This window comes from Equus przewalskii, chromosome 13 (genome assembly GCF_037783145.1).
Source record: "Equus przewalskii isolate Varuska chromosome 13, EquPr2, whole genome shotgun sequence".
NCBI lineage: Eukaryota > Metazoa > Chordata > Mammalia > Perissodactyla > Equidae > Equus > Equus przewalskii.
Genome location: NC_091843.1, coordinates 26,588,700 through 26,605,973, shown reverse-complemented (window position 1 = coordinate 26,605,973; position 17,274 = coordinate 26,588,700). Strand labels below are relative to the sequence as shown.

Sequence of the window (17,274 nt, the reverse complement as noted above, 5' to 3'; positions counted from 1 at the left end):
TTCCCGAAAGTGTGGCGTTGCCATGGCATTTCCATGACGACCAGAGCATCTCATTCATTATCTCTAGCACCTTGGCAGGAAAAGCTGGGCCTAGGGCTGGGAGAGCACAGTGGGAGCCTGGCTGAAGACTGGAGGCTTCGGTGGCTGAGGCCCCCTCATTATCTCCCCTATTCCAGCCAAGGTTCCTCCATAGGCTCTGGAGCTATCTCCCTCTCGTGGACTCTGGGTCCAAATTTCAGCTTTGCCAATGACTAGATTTGTGATTTTGGGCAAGTGATTTGACCTGTCTGAGCCTCATTTCCCTCAACTGTAAATGTGAATAATGACAGTATTAGTCATAAGGATTCAGTGAGATAAGGTATGTAAAAGTACTTAGCACAGCGCCAAGCTCATGATAAATGCACACTACACGATAGCAGAAAAAATAACAATGATGACAATTATAGTGGTACTATTGCTGTTGTTATTTTTGTTGTAGAAACTCCTGGGTTTATGGAGGAATGAAAGACCAAATTTGAAATCAGGAAGGAAACCTGTTTGAGTCAAGATTTAGCGGTTTCCAGTGTGACTGTGGCAAGTCACTTCACCTTGGATCCTCAGGCTGCTTACCTGTCAACTGGGCATAATTACAGCTGTTCATTCATTCATATCCTGAGTGCTCAATAAGGACCTATGCCTGGGAAAGTGGTGAGAGCTTCCACAATGAATTGAACTGGTCCCTGCCCTTTAGGGCTCCCAGGCATGTGGGGAAGAGGAAGAAGGGAAGTTGGTGTTTGTGGAGAGCCTGTGTGTGCCAGGTGCCAGGCAGGATCTGCCCACACACAGGTCAGTAAGTCCTGGTCCTGCCCTGGGATCTGCAGGATACAGGTGTAGAAATGCCCCGAGTCTACTCTGCATGGACCACACACTGAGGTGCGCCCAGGGGCTGGGCAGGAAGGAGGTTGGTTATGGGCTGCGTTAACTGGAGAATACACGCCTGGCGCATCTGAGCCTGGCGTTGTATGTGCCTTGCTGATAGTGGCTGGTGGGGATGCATGCCCAGTGTCACCAGAATGGGCTCCTTTTAAAGAGAAGTTCTGACTTTTATGTGAAATCTCTTGATTTTAAAACGTTAATAACTAATCTCAAATTAAAGAAAAATGCGTGCAAGTCAAAGAACATACATCTGTGTCCGGTTTTGGCCTGAGGGTCCTGATTTTCAGCTTCCCACTCTCTGGCTTCCCCACAATCCTCTCTAGGACCCAGTGGGGTTGGGCGGGAGCCTGAGGAATGGGACATGGAGTGGGAAAGGGGTGGTGGATAGGATGACTTCAGAGAGGTGATGACATTGGAGCTGGGGTCTTGAAGGATGAGTAAGCATCCCGAGGGGCAGGCATTCCAGGCAGTGGGAACTTTATTAGCACAGGCCTTGATGCACGACCAAGACTGGTGACTGGCTGGGCAAGGCTGGACTTTAGGAGAATGGCTGGTGATGTCGGCGAGGTTCTGGCGGGCCCGGGGCTGCAGGGAGGTAGTGAGGCCTCAGCTCTCAGTCCAGCTGAGACCCAGCTGTCCTCAAGGCCTTGGTGGCTCCAGGGGGATTAGAAGCCCCCCACTTCTCCATCCCTTGAGCCACAGGGGCTCTGGAATGCAGGCGGGTCTGGAGGGCCTTGAATGGCAGGCGCCAGGCCTTTGAGGAGGTGCAGTGGGGGCAGTGCTGGAGGCCCCTGCCAGTGCACTGGGGGCCAGCACCTTGTTTACCAAGCAACCAGCTCTCCTGCCACCCCCACCCCGGGGTTTGTGGCCTTCCCTGAGGACAGGGGCTGGGAGGCCCACTCTCCTTCTCCCTTCACCGCCTCTTGGGCCTGGTCTCTGCCATGGCCTTCTGCCAGCCTCCTGGCCTCTAACCATCCAGCCCCTGCCTGTCCACCTAGCTCCTGGGAAAGGCCACTGCCTCTGGAAATGGAGATTAGGGATTCTGAGTGCTGTCGGAGACCTCAGAGAGAGCACGGAGCTGGACGCTGCTCTCTGGGCCCTGTTGTTACCTACATGTGAGTGCGTTATGTAAGCCACGGCGGGGCATGAAAGCAGTGGCTGACCGTCACTCAGCGCTGTGTGCCGGCTGGTTCTGAGCACTTCATGTCTAGCAACTTATTTAATTTTCACAACTTCGGGAAGTATGTCAAGTTTTCCTATCTTACAGATTAGGAAACTGGGGACACTGAGAAGTTAAGTAACCTGCCCAAGATGGCACAGCTTCTGGGTGGTGGGGCTCGGGCTTGGATGAAGCTGCCTGGCTCCAGTCTGCACGTGTGACTGTTAGGCTCTGTTAACCCAGGGCTTAGGTCTGTGGGTGGGCGTGGGGGCGTGAGCTCTGGACTCCTGGAAACCATCACGGCATTTTCCAGCATATGTGCATATTTTTTATGGGAAAAAGTCAGATTCCCACAGGGGTCTGTGACTCCCATACGCCTGACACTGCTGGTTGCATCATTAACACACACACTGTTAATGCCACGGACCGAGGGCCCATGACCACAGAGCCCAGGCCTCAGGGGACGTGGGGTGGGGTGGCTTGAGTAGGCAGGTGCCCCACCCACTGTGCTCCTGTCCTGGCCCCCAGCCAAGGGGCCAGGCTCACTGTAGCAGGGCAGAGGGCTGCCCTTATCAGTGGGAAATAGGATACAGGTGCACCCTGGGCATAAACAGGACCAGTCACCCCAGCCCTGCCTCCACCCAGGAAACTTGCCCCTTCTTCCCTGCTGTCAGCTGGGATTGCAGGGACTTCCTGGAAAGCTCTGCATGCTCCCTTATCTCCAAGCTGTGGTATGTGCCCCTCCCTCTTTCTACCCCTGGTCAACCTTACTTGTTGTTCTGGTCAGTTCAGGTGCCACTTCCTCCAGGAAGCCTTCCTTGGTCGCCCTCTTTCCCCCTCCACAGGGCGTTAAGTGCCCCTCAGTTCTCTCAAACCCCTTCCTTCCCCACAGCCACACTCGTCCCCCTGCATTGTGGGAGCCTGTTTTCTTAGCTGCCTTGGGTTCCCCTTGGTGGCACACAGTGGGGACTGAATTGTAGAATATCAGAGGTGGAAGAGCCCCAGAGATCATCTAGCCCAAGCCCCCTCTAATGGGCAGAAGCCCAGAGAGGGGCAGGGTGTGCTCGCAGGCACACAGCACATCATGGTAGAGCTGGGAGCAGACCTGGTGTCTCAAATGCCTCCTCATTTCTCACCCCTGTCTCTTGCTTCTGAGCACATCTTTTACAAACGTTTGTTTTCTTATTTTCACAAAAGTAATAAATGATTATTGTAGAAAATTTAGAAAACAGACAAAAAGTGGAAAATAAAAAAATTACTCAGAGATAATCCTTGTTAACTTTAATCTTTAACAAATATGTGACCACGCATACTGTTTGGTAAATGTTTTCCACTTTAACAATGTGTATGGTAATTATATTTCTATGCCAGTGAATGTCCTTCTTCGACATACTGTAAATGGCTGCTTGGGATTCCATCACGTGCTTCCGTTATAATTGCAGAAGACAGTCCCCTGTTGTTGGGCATTTGCTATTACAAACAACATCCTTTGCTATTATCAATAGCACCGGGATTCGTATTCTTGTGGGGAGATCTTTCTGCACTTCCGCGATCACTGCCTCTAGGGTAAGTTCCTGGAAGTGCGGTGGTTGGGGCTCTGGTGTGCTGTGCCCACGCTGAGCACGCCGGAGAGTCTTGGGTCTGGGAGGGATTTTGAAGATCTTCACCCCCAAGTCCAAGTCCAAGGCTTACATTCCCTCCCTGGCTGCGCCAGCCCAGGCCTTCACACCTTCCGTGCCTGTCCCTGCCCCCATCCTGCTGTGGGGAGCTGTCCTGCCAGCTTTCAGCAGCTGCTTCCTCTCATGTTTAAGGGAGACTGGAGGGCCGTGGTTGTGGGTGCTGTTTGGAGTGAGGAAACTGGGGCCCTTGTGTAGTGGGTGTGGGTGTCTGGTCTTCATTAACTCTCCAGTGAGACCAATACAGGTGGCATGCCCTGGGTGGGGGTGAGGCTGTGGGGGAGCTGGGGACCCCAAGTTCTGGCTGCCTGGATGGGCAGAGGCCCAGTGAGGGAGGTGCCTCCCCACTGGTCCCTTGGCAAGCATGGGATCCTCCAGGAAGGGCTTTGGTCCCCTGCCATCCTGGGCTGGGGTGCTCATCTGTGGGCATGTGCCCCCCGAGGATGAGAGGTGCCTGTTGTATCAGGGACACATAGTGACAGCTGCTGTTTCTTGAGTGTTGCCTGTGCTCAGCTCCTCAGACAGGTTTACTCAGTTACCCCTTGGCCCCAACTCTATGTTGCGGGGGCGCTGATTCACAGATGCTCCAGAACAGCCTTCTGGTACAACCAAGACTCTGATGCCCCACAGCCCTGGGCTTGAGTCCTGGCTTGGCTGCTCTGCCTGAGCCCCATACTTTTCATCTGTCAGATGGGGCTGCTGGGCCCATTCATAAAGAAATAGAGGGGGAAGCCCTGCGGGTATGTGAGAGAAGATGGCGAGGACGTGGTGTTTGGTCATGATTGAGAATTCCACCTCTAGCTCCCAGGCCTTGTGAATGTTTATTGTCTCACTTTGTCCTTCCTGTTTCTGGAGTTTTCTTGGTCTACTCTTAGACTCTGATAATTATAATAATCGCCATTCTCGATTCCGTCTGCTAGGTGCTACTCTAAGTGGTTCCTACACTTGATTGGACTTACTCCCCCAGCGTCCTATGAGGTGGGTGCTGTTGTCAATCCCATTTCACATATGGAGAAACGAAGGCTCAGAGAGGTTAAGGAGCTGGCCCCAGAGCATGCAGCCAGGTTGGGCAGCAGTACTTGGACTTGGGCCCACCCACGTCAGGTCCTGTGCACCCATAGTCAGCGGACCCCCAGAGCCACACTCTGATTTCTCACCTTCTGACTCTCCTCTTCTCTCCTCAGCCTTGGCGCCGGGGGCTCCACCGAGCGAGCGGCATGCCACACCCCCGGGCCTGCCCAGTGTCCTCCAGCCCGCTGCCCAGCGCCCCCAGGAGGCCCTGATGCCCTGGGGCACTTCTGCTGTGCACAGGACCACGTGGGGGTTTGCCATGGTGACATAACGGGGCGCAGAGGAAGGAAGGAGCGCACCCAGCCTGCGGACTGCGCCCCTGGCTGGGAGGAAGGGCCGGGGCCCAATCCTCCACTCCTGTGGCCTACTGAGGGCCTCGCTTGCTAAGTCTCTGTGAATTTGTTGGTCAGTGGACAACTCTGGTGTCTTCTGCTGCGTGGGGCCTTGGGGTGGCCAGGGCAGGCCGGGCCTCCATTGGCTGAGGTCTCGGGGGCCAGGATGCTCACCCTGGCGCGCCTCCGCAGGCTGTGTCGGCACGTGTCCCCGCAGGCTGTCCTTTTCCTGCTGTTCCTCTTCTGCTTGTTCAGCGTTTTTGTCTCGGCCTACTACCTATATGGCTGGAAGCGGGGCCTGGAGCCCTCGGCGGATGCCCCTGAGCCTGACTGTGGGGACCCTCCGCCTGTGGCCCCCAGCCGCCTGCTGCCGCTCAAACCTGTGCAGGCGGCCGCCCCCTCCCGCACAGACCCTTTGGTGCTGGTGTTCGTGGAGAGCCTCTACTCACAGCTGGGCCAGGAAGTGGTGGCCATCCTGGAGTCCAGCCGCTTCAAGTACCGCACAGAGATCGCACCGGGCAAGGGTGATATGCCCACGCTCACCGACAAGGGCCGTGGCCGCTTTGCCCTCATCATCTACGAGAACATCCTCAAGTATGTCAACCTGGATGCCTGGAACCGGGAGCTGCTGGACAAGTACTGCGTGGCCTATGGCGTGGGCATCATTGGCTTCTTCAAGGTACGCAGGGAGCAGAGTCCCCAAGCCATTAAGAGCTCCCGCTGAGCTTGAATTCCATCTCCACACTCGCTAGCTGAGTGCCTGACTGTTCTCATCTGTAAAATGGGTGTAATGGTGGTACCCACCTCCCAGGGTTGTCGTGAAGGTTATATGAGTGAGTGTATGTAAAGTGCTTGGAGCATACAGGGCCTGGTGCCTAGTAGGTGCTTTTTAACTATCAACTCTTATTAGGAGCGCATATCAGCGGGATTGCCTGCCATGCATGAGACCTGGCACACAGTAGGCTCTTGCCTGAAGGAAGTCCCGGGGATGGGTGATGGGTGCATGATAGGAGAGCAGATGCTCTGCTGGGTCCCTGCGGACCTGTCATGCGGTCATCGCAAGGGATGGGGTGTATCCCCATTTTGCAGATGGCAAACTAAGGCTCAGGAGGGTTGAGTTATGCATATGAGGCTATGCAGCCTCTAAGTGGGAGAGCCAGGATTTGAACCCAGACTTAGAGAGTTTGGGCTCTGGATCCTATGCTCTTTCCTCTTGGCTGTGGTGGGGTGTGGAATTCATGTACCTCCAGAACAGAGCCATTTTGCATTGGGAGAAAGAGGAAAGAAATCCCAGTGGGCAGGTGAGCTCCTCTGGGCTCTGTGGGGCACCCAGAACAACTACTGGGATGAGAGTCCTCGCTGAAAGGTTGTGGAGAAGCTGACCTTGGAGAGGGGGATGTTGGTGATGGCTGGATGGGGGATCCAGAGGCTCTGGCCAGAGAATTCTGACCTGCAAGATGAAAGCAAGCCACTGCTGATTGGGACTCTAGTTGGGTGTGCAGGGCAGGGGGGTGTTTGTTCTTTCATTCAGCAAATATTTACTGAGCACTTACTGTTCCAGGGCCTGTGCTAGGCACTGGGGACACAGTGGTGATCTAAGTATGCAGGGTTCCTGCTGTCACGGAGCTGACATTTCAGTGCAGTGGGGTAGCGTGGGTGACAGACAGTGAACAAATAAACATACCCATGTGGTAGGCAGTGCTAAGTACAAAAAGAAATAAAGTAGGGAGAGGGCCTAGGGGGTGATGGGTATGGGTGGTTGATGCTGTTTTTGATAGACTGGCCAGGGAAGTCATCCTTAATGAAGTGACTGGAAGGAAGGAGCTGCATGGCTCTCTGTGCAAAGGGTCTTCTAGGCAGAGGGGACAGTAAATGCACAGGTCCCGAAGCAGGTTCCTGCTTGGTGTGAGTGGGGAGAGGAGCAGCAAGTGGATCAGAAGTGACCCATGTCCACTTACTAGCAGGTGCCCACTTGTGCCCAAGCGTTCGTGGGCACCCCTGTGCACTGGGCCCTGTGCTCAGTGCTGGGAGGAGCCTGGTCTGGGTGAGGGTTTCCCACAACGTGTTGTTTCACGCACTAATGCAGCAGGATGCGCTGCCATTGAAAGAGGTTTTGTGGGCCAAGAAATTGAAGGCCCTTAGAAGTCCTGCAGCAGAGCAGCCTGGTGAGATTTGTTCCCCAACTGGCTCAATCACAAAACCCTTGATTTCACAGAGCACGCTCTGGGAAACACTGGCCTGGTTTATGGCTTTACGGTGGCGTGAAGTCAGACTGTCTTCACTGTCTGTTTATTCTTTTCTCCTGGACTCTGTTCCCTTTCCTGCCGTGAACTTCATGCAGCCTGAGTCAGGGCCGCAGGCCTGTGAGACCTCAGAGTGCCTGACATTTGTTGAGTGCCCATCCAGTGCCTTTCGTGTCCTGTATACCTTCCCTGAACTAACCCATTGAACACATAAACCCTCCTCCAGGGCAGGTGGAGATCATGCTGATTTAAGACAAGGCAACCGAGGCAAAGAGGGGTGAATAAACGTGCCCACGCTCACACTTCGAGTAACTACAGATCTAGGATTTGAACCCAGGCAGTCTGGCTCCACAGGCCTTCCTCCTAACCATTGTGCAATGAGTCCAGGAGCCGCAAATACCGTTTATTAGTAGAACTTGAATCAGAGGCCACGTCCAACGCATAGTCCCACGGTCTCCGGGGTCATGGGCACACTTGGTACTACAGAGCTTGGATCCTGTCCGGCCGCAATTCCGTGCTCTACAGAAGGTGAACACGAGAGAGAAACATGCTCAGATCTCACTGTGGGGGCAGTTCCAGGTGTTCGTGTTCTCCCTGACCTGTTGCATAAGACAAGACCCCGCCTTGGTTTGGAGCAGAGGCCTGAGATGTTCTGCTCAAACGGGCGCCCTCTGGTGGTCTAGCGGCATCTTTCGGCTCTTTCTGCAAGGCTCGCTTCAGGGCTGTGCTTTGGGCTTGCCAGACCCAGCGGGGCTGTGGACTCCTGGGATCTGGAGACTCATTTTCCGTCTCCTGCTGGCACTGGCTTCCCAGGTCAGTGTGAGAGCAGGGACTGGAAAGTCCAGACCCTGGTCCAGATCCTTCCATCACTTAGAAGCAGAGTGACGTTGGGTGGAATTGTCAGCCCATCTGTAAAGTGGGGCCAATCGTAGCTCCTACCTCACTGGACCACATTGAAGATAAAACAAGGCAGTGGGTGGGAAGCGCTAACACAGTACCTAATATGTGATAAATGGCAGCTGTCATGCTTAGTCATCTCTACACCCAGCAAACACAGCTGGTGGTAGTACTTTGTCTGTAGCTCTGACCTGTATGTGCCCCTGTGAGGTCCTTGGGGGTGGGAGCCCTGGTTCCTGGCACCCGTGAGGGGCAGAAGACTGACAAGGGCTACCCGACCCCTGAGTGGGCCTTGCCATGTGTAGTTCTCACAACTACCCTGTGAAGTAGGCACTTTGTTTTCAGGTAGGAAAGTCAGGCTCAAAAAGTTACATGGCTGTCTAGAGTGACACAGTGAATAAGTCAGAGCCAAGATTTGACAAGCACACTCATATCCTCCAACCCAACCACAGGTAAGCATGTCAGAGCAAACTGACCAGCGGACGGGGGACCTGATGCCCGGAGAGGGGACGTGGGGCCCCCTAGGTCATCTAGCTGGTTACTCTCTAAGTCCACTGGGCCTCCCAATTCCCGGAGCAGGGCTTCCTTCCTCTGCCTGGATGACCCCGCTGGAAGACTTGGTGAATCCTGAGTGGGTCCTCCAGGCTGAGGAGCAGGAGGGGTTCCCCTCCCATGGGGTGAGGGCCGCAGCAGGGGCTCAGTTTCTGCCATGCTGAGGCTTACTCTCTGTCCCCTTCCCTGTTGGCCTCCTTTCATTGCTGACTGGAGTGGACGATCAGCAACTTGGCATTCTCCCTTCCTCGACGTCTCCCAGCTGGGCAGCTGGCCGAGCTGCCAGTACCTGGCAGTCAGCTCAGGGTTGGGGCTTTGAAATGGGATCCCCCAGTGCCTGCGGTCCACTGTGGCCTCTGAGGCCACAGCAGGTGATGGACAGGGCCTGAAATGTTGCCAGCACCCGCTGCCTTTGCCCCCATGCGGCCCAAGCAGCTCTCATTCTTGATCAGCGCTGGCTTAGGGGTCATGGGGAGCCTGAGGCTGGGGGAGGTGGCCTCTCAGGATGGGGCTCTGCCTTGGGCCTCAGCAGCCAGGGCTGGCTCGGGACAGGGCCAGGAGTTGGCAGGTGCTCATGGTGTGTGGAGAATTGAAGGCATGCTCCTTATCATGGTTTCTAAGGCTAGGGCCCTGAAGAACCTTTGTGGGAGTTAGGGAAAAGCACCTCCTAGGCAGATGCAGCTCCACACGGGCCAGGCCCAGTCCTCAGCTGAGCGTCCTTGTACAGCGCTCGCCTGGCCAGCTCTCCAGGGCGGCCCCGTGCACCGCCCTGCCTCCCTCTTCACCGTCACTTGGTGCCCTTTGTCCACTCTTGCTTTGCCCCACCCCACTTATTCTCCACACAGCAGCCAGATGGGTCTTTTTAAAATGCAAATGGAAACCTGTCATCCCTCTGTTCAGAACCCTTTGATGGAGTCTTTCATGGCTTCCCACCGCCACTTCCAGCCTCCAGGGTCCTGCAGGTCTGGCCCTAGCTGACCTTTCTCTGCCTCATCTCCTCCTCTCCCTCCTGATCACTCTGCTGGCTTCTTGCTATTAGTTGACTGTGCTGAGCCCTGTCCTACCTCAGGGCCTTTGCACTTGCTATTCTTGAAACTTGGCCCCTTCCTTTCCCCTGGTTGATGCTTATTCATTCTTTAAGTCTTGGTTCAAAAGTCCCTTTCTCCAGGAAGCCTTCCTGAGCCAACTGACTATGCCCAGTTATCTACTCTTCTAGAACTATGAACCTTCTCCGTGTAGCATGTGCCACGTTGAAGTTTTATGTTTGTCTCTGCAGTTTTGATTGCTGTCTCTCTTCCCTGCTCAACTTTAAGGTTCATAAGGGCAGAGGCCCTGTCTGTTTTTTCTCACTGTGTCCCTGGCACTTAACACAGTGCCTGGCACAGTGCATAGCTGTGAAGGAACCAGTGAAACATATACTGAACAGATGTCATGTGCCAGGTACTGCAGAGCTGTCTGTTCCTCTTTTGTTCTTTTAAAAATTCAGTTACTCATCAAATATGTTTGCTCCCATGGGCTGTCGAGCCAATGCTGAACACAGGGGATCCAAAGATGGAAATGGCATAGCTCCTGCCCTCGAGGGGGTACTGGCTGGTAGGAGAGAGACCCTGAACAGAAATGCAGCAGCCAAGGTAGAAAGTGTTGCAGCTGGCTTTAATGTGGTCCCAGGGAGGCCAGTGCAGAGAAGAAAGTATGTGCATTGGGTTTTGAAGGATGAGCAGGAGTTTTCCAGACTGAGAAGGTGGTGTGGAATTGGCACAAGGACAAGGGCAAATTACAACATATCTAAAGGCAGGTGGCTGGAGGGTGAGGGATGGCATGAAGGAGCTGTGAGCCTGTGGAAGAGGAGAAGGGGGATCGTGGGTACTGTCTGCAGATCCCAGGGAGCTGGGCCACAGCAGAGCCTGGGAGGAGAAGGGAGGCCAGGGAAGCTGAACTCCTGAGAGGGGGTGCTAGGGACGTAGGAGGCGCTGGGCATGCTGTGGGGTGGAGTGTCTTTGTTCCTGCACCCCCAGCATCCTCCTTTTTGATCTCTTCTACATTGCCTTCCACCTAAGATTTCTCCTGTGGACAGGGTAGGGGAGCAGAAGTCAGTTTGGAAACCCGAGGCATGAGAGCCTGGTGGTCAGGTGTGTGGGCTCCAGGGCCAGACTGCCTGGCTGCAAATTGTGGCTCCTCCCGACCTCTGTGTTCCTGAGGGCAGCACTCCCCTCAGAGCCTCAGTTTCCTCACCTGTGAAGTGGGATAGTAGAGGAACCTGCCTCCTGAAGCCGATGTGAGGACTGAATGAGCAATTGGTAATACCACTGACCCTGTTCTGAGCGCTTTGCTGGCATTGACACTCATCATCCTCTATCACGCCTTGAGGTGTTTACCAATCTTAGCCACCTTCTACAGCAGATGGAACTGAGGCACAGAGAGGTTCCCTAACTTGCTCAAGGGCCAGGCGGTCTGGGGGCAGAGTCCCTGCTCTCAACTGCTAGACTTTCCTCGGTGTGATTTGGGCAGTTTACCTAGCCCCTCTGGGCCTCAGGCTCCTAATCTGTAAACTGAGGGCAGCAAGCGCTCCATCACTGGGTCGTTGTAAGGGTTAACAGCATCCCTGCTTGCAGAGTGCGCGGATCTGCTGCCTGGCTTTGGTCAGTGTGTCCTGTGTGTTGTTGTGAGGGTGGAGCTGGGTTAGCCCAGGCCAGAGATGTGGTGAGCCCTCCGGGAATGTTAGCAGACATTGTTGCCGTTGCTGTTACGGGTCCAGACCTGAGATTCGTGGTCCCTTGTGGTTGTGGACCTGACGGCTCTGTTCCCCCTTCCCGCCCCACCCCGGCTGCAGGCCAACGAGAACAGCCTGCTGAGTGCGCAGCTCAAAGGCTTCCCCCTGTTCCTGCACTCAAACCTGGGCCTGAAGGACTGCAGCATCAACCCCAAGTCCCCGCTGCTCTACGTGACGCGGCCCAGCGAGGTGGAGAAGGGCGTGCTGCCTGGCGAGGACTGGACCGTGTTCCAGTCCAACCACTCCACCTACGAGCCGGTGCTGCTGGCCAAGACGCGCTCGTCCGAGTCCATCCCGCACCTGGGGGCAGACGCCGGCCTGCACGCCGCGCTGCACGCCACCGTGGTCCAGGACCTGGGCCTCCACGACGGCATCCAGCGCGTGCTGTTTGGCAACAATCTCAACTTCTGGCTGCACAAGCTCATCTTTGTCGATGCCGTGGCCTTTCTCACGGGCAAGCGCCTCTCGCTGCCTTTGGACCGCTACATCCTGGTGGACATCGACGACATCTTTGTGGGCAAGGAGGGCACGCGCATGAAGGTGGAGGACGTGAAGGTATGGCCGGGGTGGGGGCCAGACCGGGTAGGGCGGCCTCACCTTCTTCAGACCTGGGTGCACCCTATCCGGAGTTTGCTGTCTGTGTCTCCTCTGAGCTGTTAGTCCGCTTCTCCCAGCCGGTTGGTTTTGTTAATTGTCTTAAAGCAGATGTCATTTAAAATCATCTTGAAGCACAGTCATCCCTCCATATCTGCAGGACGTGGGTTCCGGGACACCTCCCCCTCATGGATACCAAAATCCGCATGTTTGCATATAATCTATGCACATCCTCCCATGTACTTTAAATCATCTCTAGATTACTCATAATACTTAATACAATGTAAGTGCTTTGTAGATAGTTGTTATACTGTATTGTTTAGGGAATAGTAAGCAAAAGTCTGTGGGTATTCAGCACAGATGCAGCCATCATAGATAGGGCTTTTAGTCCTCGGTTGGTTGAATCCGTGGATGCAGACCCTGCGGATAAGGAGGGCCACTGTATAGACGAAGCTTGCCTCTGGAGTGTGGAGCTCAAGGATGTGTCTGTAGAGGAAGAGACCCAGTCACCAAAACGCAGAGATGGGAGCTGTGCAGGGTTGTGGATCTGCCTTCTAACCCAGACATCATTTTTAACTCTCAAAAATGTTTATGTCACTACCAGAGCTTCCACAAAACTCTTAAAACAAGAATTAGAGCTTGAATCATACACAAGGCATATTTTAACTGAGGTCTGTATAGATAGTGGAATGCATGTGTTTAATTCAAAAGTGATTACCCAGCTGAACTGTATGTAAAAGCATTTTGCAAACCAGGAAATTCTACACACATGTATCGCTACTAAAGAGAAACCTGCAAGTTAAGACCATTAAGGAATCTTTAATATACAGTTCTTATCTGCTCACTGTTTTACTCAAAGGTATTTGGAAAGGAAACGACATCACTAATGTCAATGGGGACATCAGAGTTGGTTGCCATAAATAGAGGGCAGCCATAGCAATAGAGCCAAAGACAACAAACTGGGGATTAAATTCTAGAGATAGTGCCGCCTGCTGACCGCCCGTCCTCTCTTACACGAACGAGATTAGCGAGCACTAGAGACATATTAGCACTAAACCACGCCTTCTTTTTGATGTGAGGAGGAGGCTTGAGGAAGAGACTGTGAGAGGAGAGCCTTGTCCCTGGGTGAGCCAGGCTGGGGGTTGTGCTCTGTCCCCTGAAGTTGTGGTCAGAATTGGCCCCGGGCTTAGAAGGAAGGCCCTTGGGGGGCTCGTCCTCCTGTCTACTCTGCCTCACACCTCTGGAGAACAGGAGAGGAGCGGAGCGGATGGTGTCGGGGAGCAGTCTGGGGAGTTGAGATCTGGGTTCAAGTACCGGTTTGACCCTGACTGACTGGGTGACTTGGGCACGTCCCTTCCCATGTCTGAGCCTCAGTAATGAAATGACAAGACGGGGTGGACTGGAGGCTTTCAGGCTGTTTCCTGGCACCCCAGGGGGTCTCACAGAGGGGCCTGGATAGCTGGGGTGGGGATATGTGCCCAGGGGCCAGGCTCTGAGCTCCCAGGCCTGCCTCCTCACCTCCCTGTGGGACAGAGCAGTGTTGCTTTACTACTCTTACGCATTGTGCTTCCTCCTGGGATTTCAGTGCCTCAAGGGCTCTCCTGTTGAAACAAAGTTTGAAGATGGTTCTTGTTGAGCTGTCCAGCTCTAAGCCTTCATGTAATGCCACAACCCACCTCTAGCAAAGCACAGTCACGTGCCGCATAGAGACATTTCAGTCAACGATGGACCGCATATAAGACGTGGTCTCGTAAGATGAGTACCATAGAGCCTAGGTGTGTAGTAGGCTGTGCCATCTCGCTGTGAGGAAGTGCACTCTGTGATGTTCGCACAACGACGAGACCACCTAAGGACGCATTTCTCAGAATATCTCTGTTGTTAAGTGGCGCATGACCATGGATTGCTCTTTCTAGAGTGTTCTTCTAGTGGCCCAACCCTGCTCTCTCCTGCTGTGACCTGGGTCTTTGCTGCCTGTCCAGGGTTGACCCCGTGAGGAAATCAGCCTGCCGAGTTCGCTGTGTCCCCTGTGAACCGAGGGGTTGCCCTTCTTGGTTCTGACTTGCCCCGTTTTTGAGTGAGAGGGGTGATGGCAGTTTGGAGCCATTTCCATGGAAGAATGCTAACAGACGCCCTCTGCTGAGCGCTGAGCGCAGTGCAGGCTGCAGGGTGCCTCACCCGCCAGGGTCCCATTTACCTTCAACATCTCGTGAGTGAGAAAGGGCAGAGTTTGTTTTTTTCTTTAATCCCAACCACAGGCTACAGCTGAGCCTTTCTTTCAGCGACATGGATGCGGCCCCCTTAACTGGTGCAGTACTGGCAGTACAGTGCAGTTTAAACAGTACCGATGGCAGCTGCTTTTTCAGGGCTTGGCTAGTGCCAGGCTCTGTGCTCAGCCCTTTTTGTGTGTGGCGTTATCTGATCCTCACAGCAGCCCTGTGAGGCGGGTATTGTTGTAAGTCTCATTTTACAGAGGAGGACACTGAGGCTCAGAGAGGTGAAGTGACTTGCCCACGGCCACACAGCTAGAGCTTGCATGTCCGGACTGCTGGCCTCTCGCTGCTTTCACAGTTGGGTCTGACAGCTTTTTATGAACATCTTCACAGCCACTGTCTCCCTGAAGCCTCGCATGACCTTCATCAGATACCAGTGGTGGCCCAGGTGGGCCAGGACTTTCAATTTGCAAAATCTTCTGATAGCAGGCTTATGCAGGGTAGGGGTCTTTTTGAGTCTTGACTCCAGAGTACAGCTGTACGTTTGTTTCCCAAGTGTCGGCATCCCTTCATTGACTTGCAAAGCGCTGGGTGTGCCATGTGTGGGAACATTGCATTGCTGGGTACACAGTACATCTTTGGAAGAGTCATGGTCCCTTGACATCAGCCTTGCATTCACCAGCAAAGAGAGTCCTCCACATTTGCCAGATGACGACATGAGGCTCACAGTGGCATGACTACAGACATAGTAACACCACCGTTTTTCATCATTTACCAAAATGTCGGGCCAATTTACATGCATGCCATATCTCATTTAATCCTCCCAAGAGCTCCGTGAGGGAGATGTTATTATCCTCCTTTCACACTCAGGGAACTGAGGCCTAGAGAAGTTACAGAGATTTCCCAAGGCCACATGGCAGAGCGAGGTCTTCTCTTGTTAGAGGCCTGGTGGAAGTGGTAGCACAGGGCTGGCTTCATGTGTCTGGGACCTTTGCCGTCACACAGGGCCCCACACTCAGAAGGGGACTGTATAAGGTTCAATGCTCCACTCTTGCCTTCTTAACATTGTTAATAATTTTTGAGCAAGGGTCCCACATTTTCTTTTTTTGCTGGGCCCCACAAACTCTCACAAAGCAGCAGGATGTTCCTGGGCCCTCAGTGGGAGAAGCAGGGAGCTCTGGCTCCCCGTCACCCTTTTCCTCCTCCTCTGCCCATCCTAGGCCCTGTTTGATACGCAGAATGAGCTACGCACGCACATCCCAAACTTCACCTTCAACCTGGGCTACTCAGGGAAATTCTTCCACACAGGTAAGTGGGCCTGGCTCTGCCCCCACCAGCAACTTCAGGGGCCTTCAACTGCCAGACCCTCGAAGCGTGTGCCACAGGGACAGCAGGCAGGCTGACAGGCCCACATCAGGGCAGATCTGGCCACGTGGCCTCCCCTGAGCCAGCAGCCCACAGAGCAGCCACAGCCCCAGGGAGAAGGCGTGTGGTGAGAGCAACACCACCACGACAGCTCCCATTCATCCCTCCCTGGTCACGGGATGTGCTGTCCTGGGGAGTTGCTTCTCCCCTTGTCTCCCTCTCACCCCCACCTTTTAAAATTATTTGTACTGTTTTTGCTTTAAAAAGTAATTAGTTGGATTTTAAGACCGTTACAGAAATATCTAGCATAGAAAGTGAAAATGCCCTGTAGCTGTACCCCACCCTGGAGGTGACCATGTAATGAGGTGATTTTCAAGGTGTAAGGGTTGAGGTTGAGGGCTGTGAGTTGCCTGGGTCGGGCTTCCCTCCTGTCTTGGGCTCTCCCAAGTCCCTCACATGCTCTCCTCGGGACTGGGCAAGAGGCAGCAACAGCCCCTGAGCGGTGACCTGCCGTGAGCAGTCCATCTAGCTGCCTTCTGCTCGGGCCACAGTGAGGACAGCCTCTCTTGAATTCTAGACAAAACCCTGTTAGTCTGCAATTCTGGAGGGAAAGCATGCAACATAGCCCCATATGCCAAGTCAGAGCAATACTGGGTTGTCTCTGCATTTCTTTATTCTCAACCTTTAGCATGTCAGAGGTAGTTGTAGTAATATACATGAGACAGGGGATTAAACATTCTGTATATATACAAAGAGCTTGCACAGATCAATAAGTAAAAGACTAATGACCCAATAGAACAATAGGAATAGGATCAGAGCAGGCATGTCAGAGCTGGAAGAAAGCCTTGGGATCTCTGCTCCTGAACCCTGCATTGCACAGAGGGGGCCTGAGGGCCCAGAGAGAAAGAGTCGGACAAAGTCACCCACTGAGCCAAAGCCACACTCTAGACTGGGATCCAGGGCCCTGGACTGGGGCTCTGTCTGCTCCTGGGCTGTAGCTCAGATATCTGTTGCAAGTAGTTCTTGGGTGGGCCATGCCCAGGCGCCCCCATCCCTAGGCACTGGCCCAGGTTGGAGTGCCTCATGGCGGATGGGCCAGGCTGAGTTGCCTGTGCTGGGGCTGCAGGTACTGATGCCGAGGACGCTGGGGATGACCTGCTGCTGTCGTACGTGAAGGAATTCTGGTGGTTCCCCCACATGTGGAGCCACATGCAGCCCCACCTTTTCCACAACCAGTCCGTGCTGGCAGAGCAGATGGCCCTGAACAAGAAGTTCGCTGTCGTGAGTAAGATTCCCTACAGGGCAGAGCTGGGTGCGCTAGGGGCTGGACTGGGGGTCCGGAGTGCTGGCCTCTCGCTGCTTTCACAGTTGGGTCTGACAGCTTTTTATGAACATCTTCACAGCCACTGTCTCCCTGAAGCCTCGCTGAGACCCCAAGAGGCAGGTATCGGTGGCCTCACTTTTAGACAAGAAACCAAAGGTCAGGGAGG

At 54.1% G+C, this 17,274-nt stretch overlaps 1 protein-coding gene across 26 annotated transcripts in view; it reads left to right on the top strand.

Annotated features, from left to right (window-relative positions):
- Window positions 1-17,274, top strand: part of NDST1 (N-deacetylase and N-sulfotransferase 1) — an 80,645-nt gene that overhangs the window by 48,273 nt on the left and 15,098 nt on the right. For 8 of the 26 annotated variants that reach the window (XM_070570474.1, XM_070570472.1, XM_070570465.1 and 5 more), the window contains 5 exons: window positions 3,580-3,640; window positions 4,935-5,832; window positions 11,676-12,170; window positions 15,640-15,727; window positions 16,911-17,065. In XM_070570474.1, coding sequence (XP_070426575.1) covers window positions 5,320-5,832; window positions 11,676-12,170; window positions 15,640-15,727; window positions 16,911-17,065 — 1,251 coding nt within the window. In that variant the 5' untranslated portion in view covers window positions 3,580-3,640; window positions 4,935-5,319. Of the gene's footprint in view, window positions 1-478; window positions 688-3,445; window positions 3,641-4,670; window positions 4,729-4,934; window positions 5,833-11,675; window positions 12,171-15,639; window positions 15,728-16,910; window positions 17,066-17,274 lie in introns of those variants that run through there. The other 18 variants (XM_070570478.1, XM_070570477.1, XM_070570466.1 and 15 more) reach the window with 5 other exon arrangements.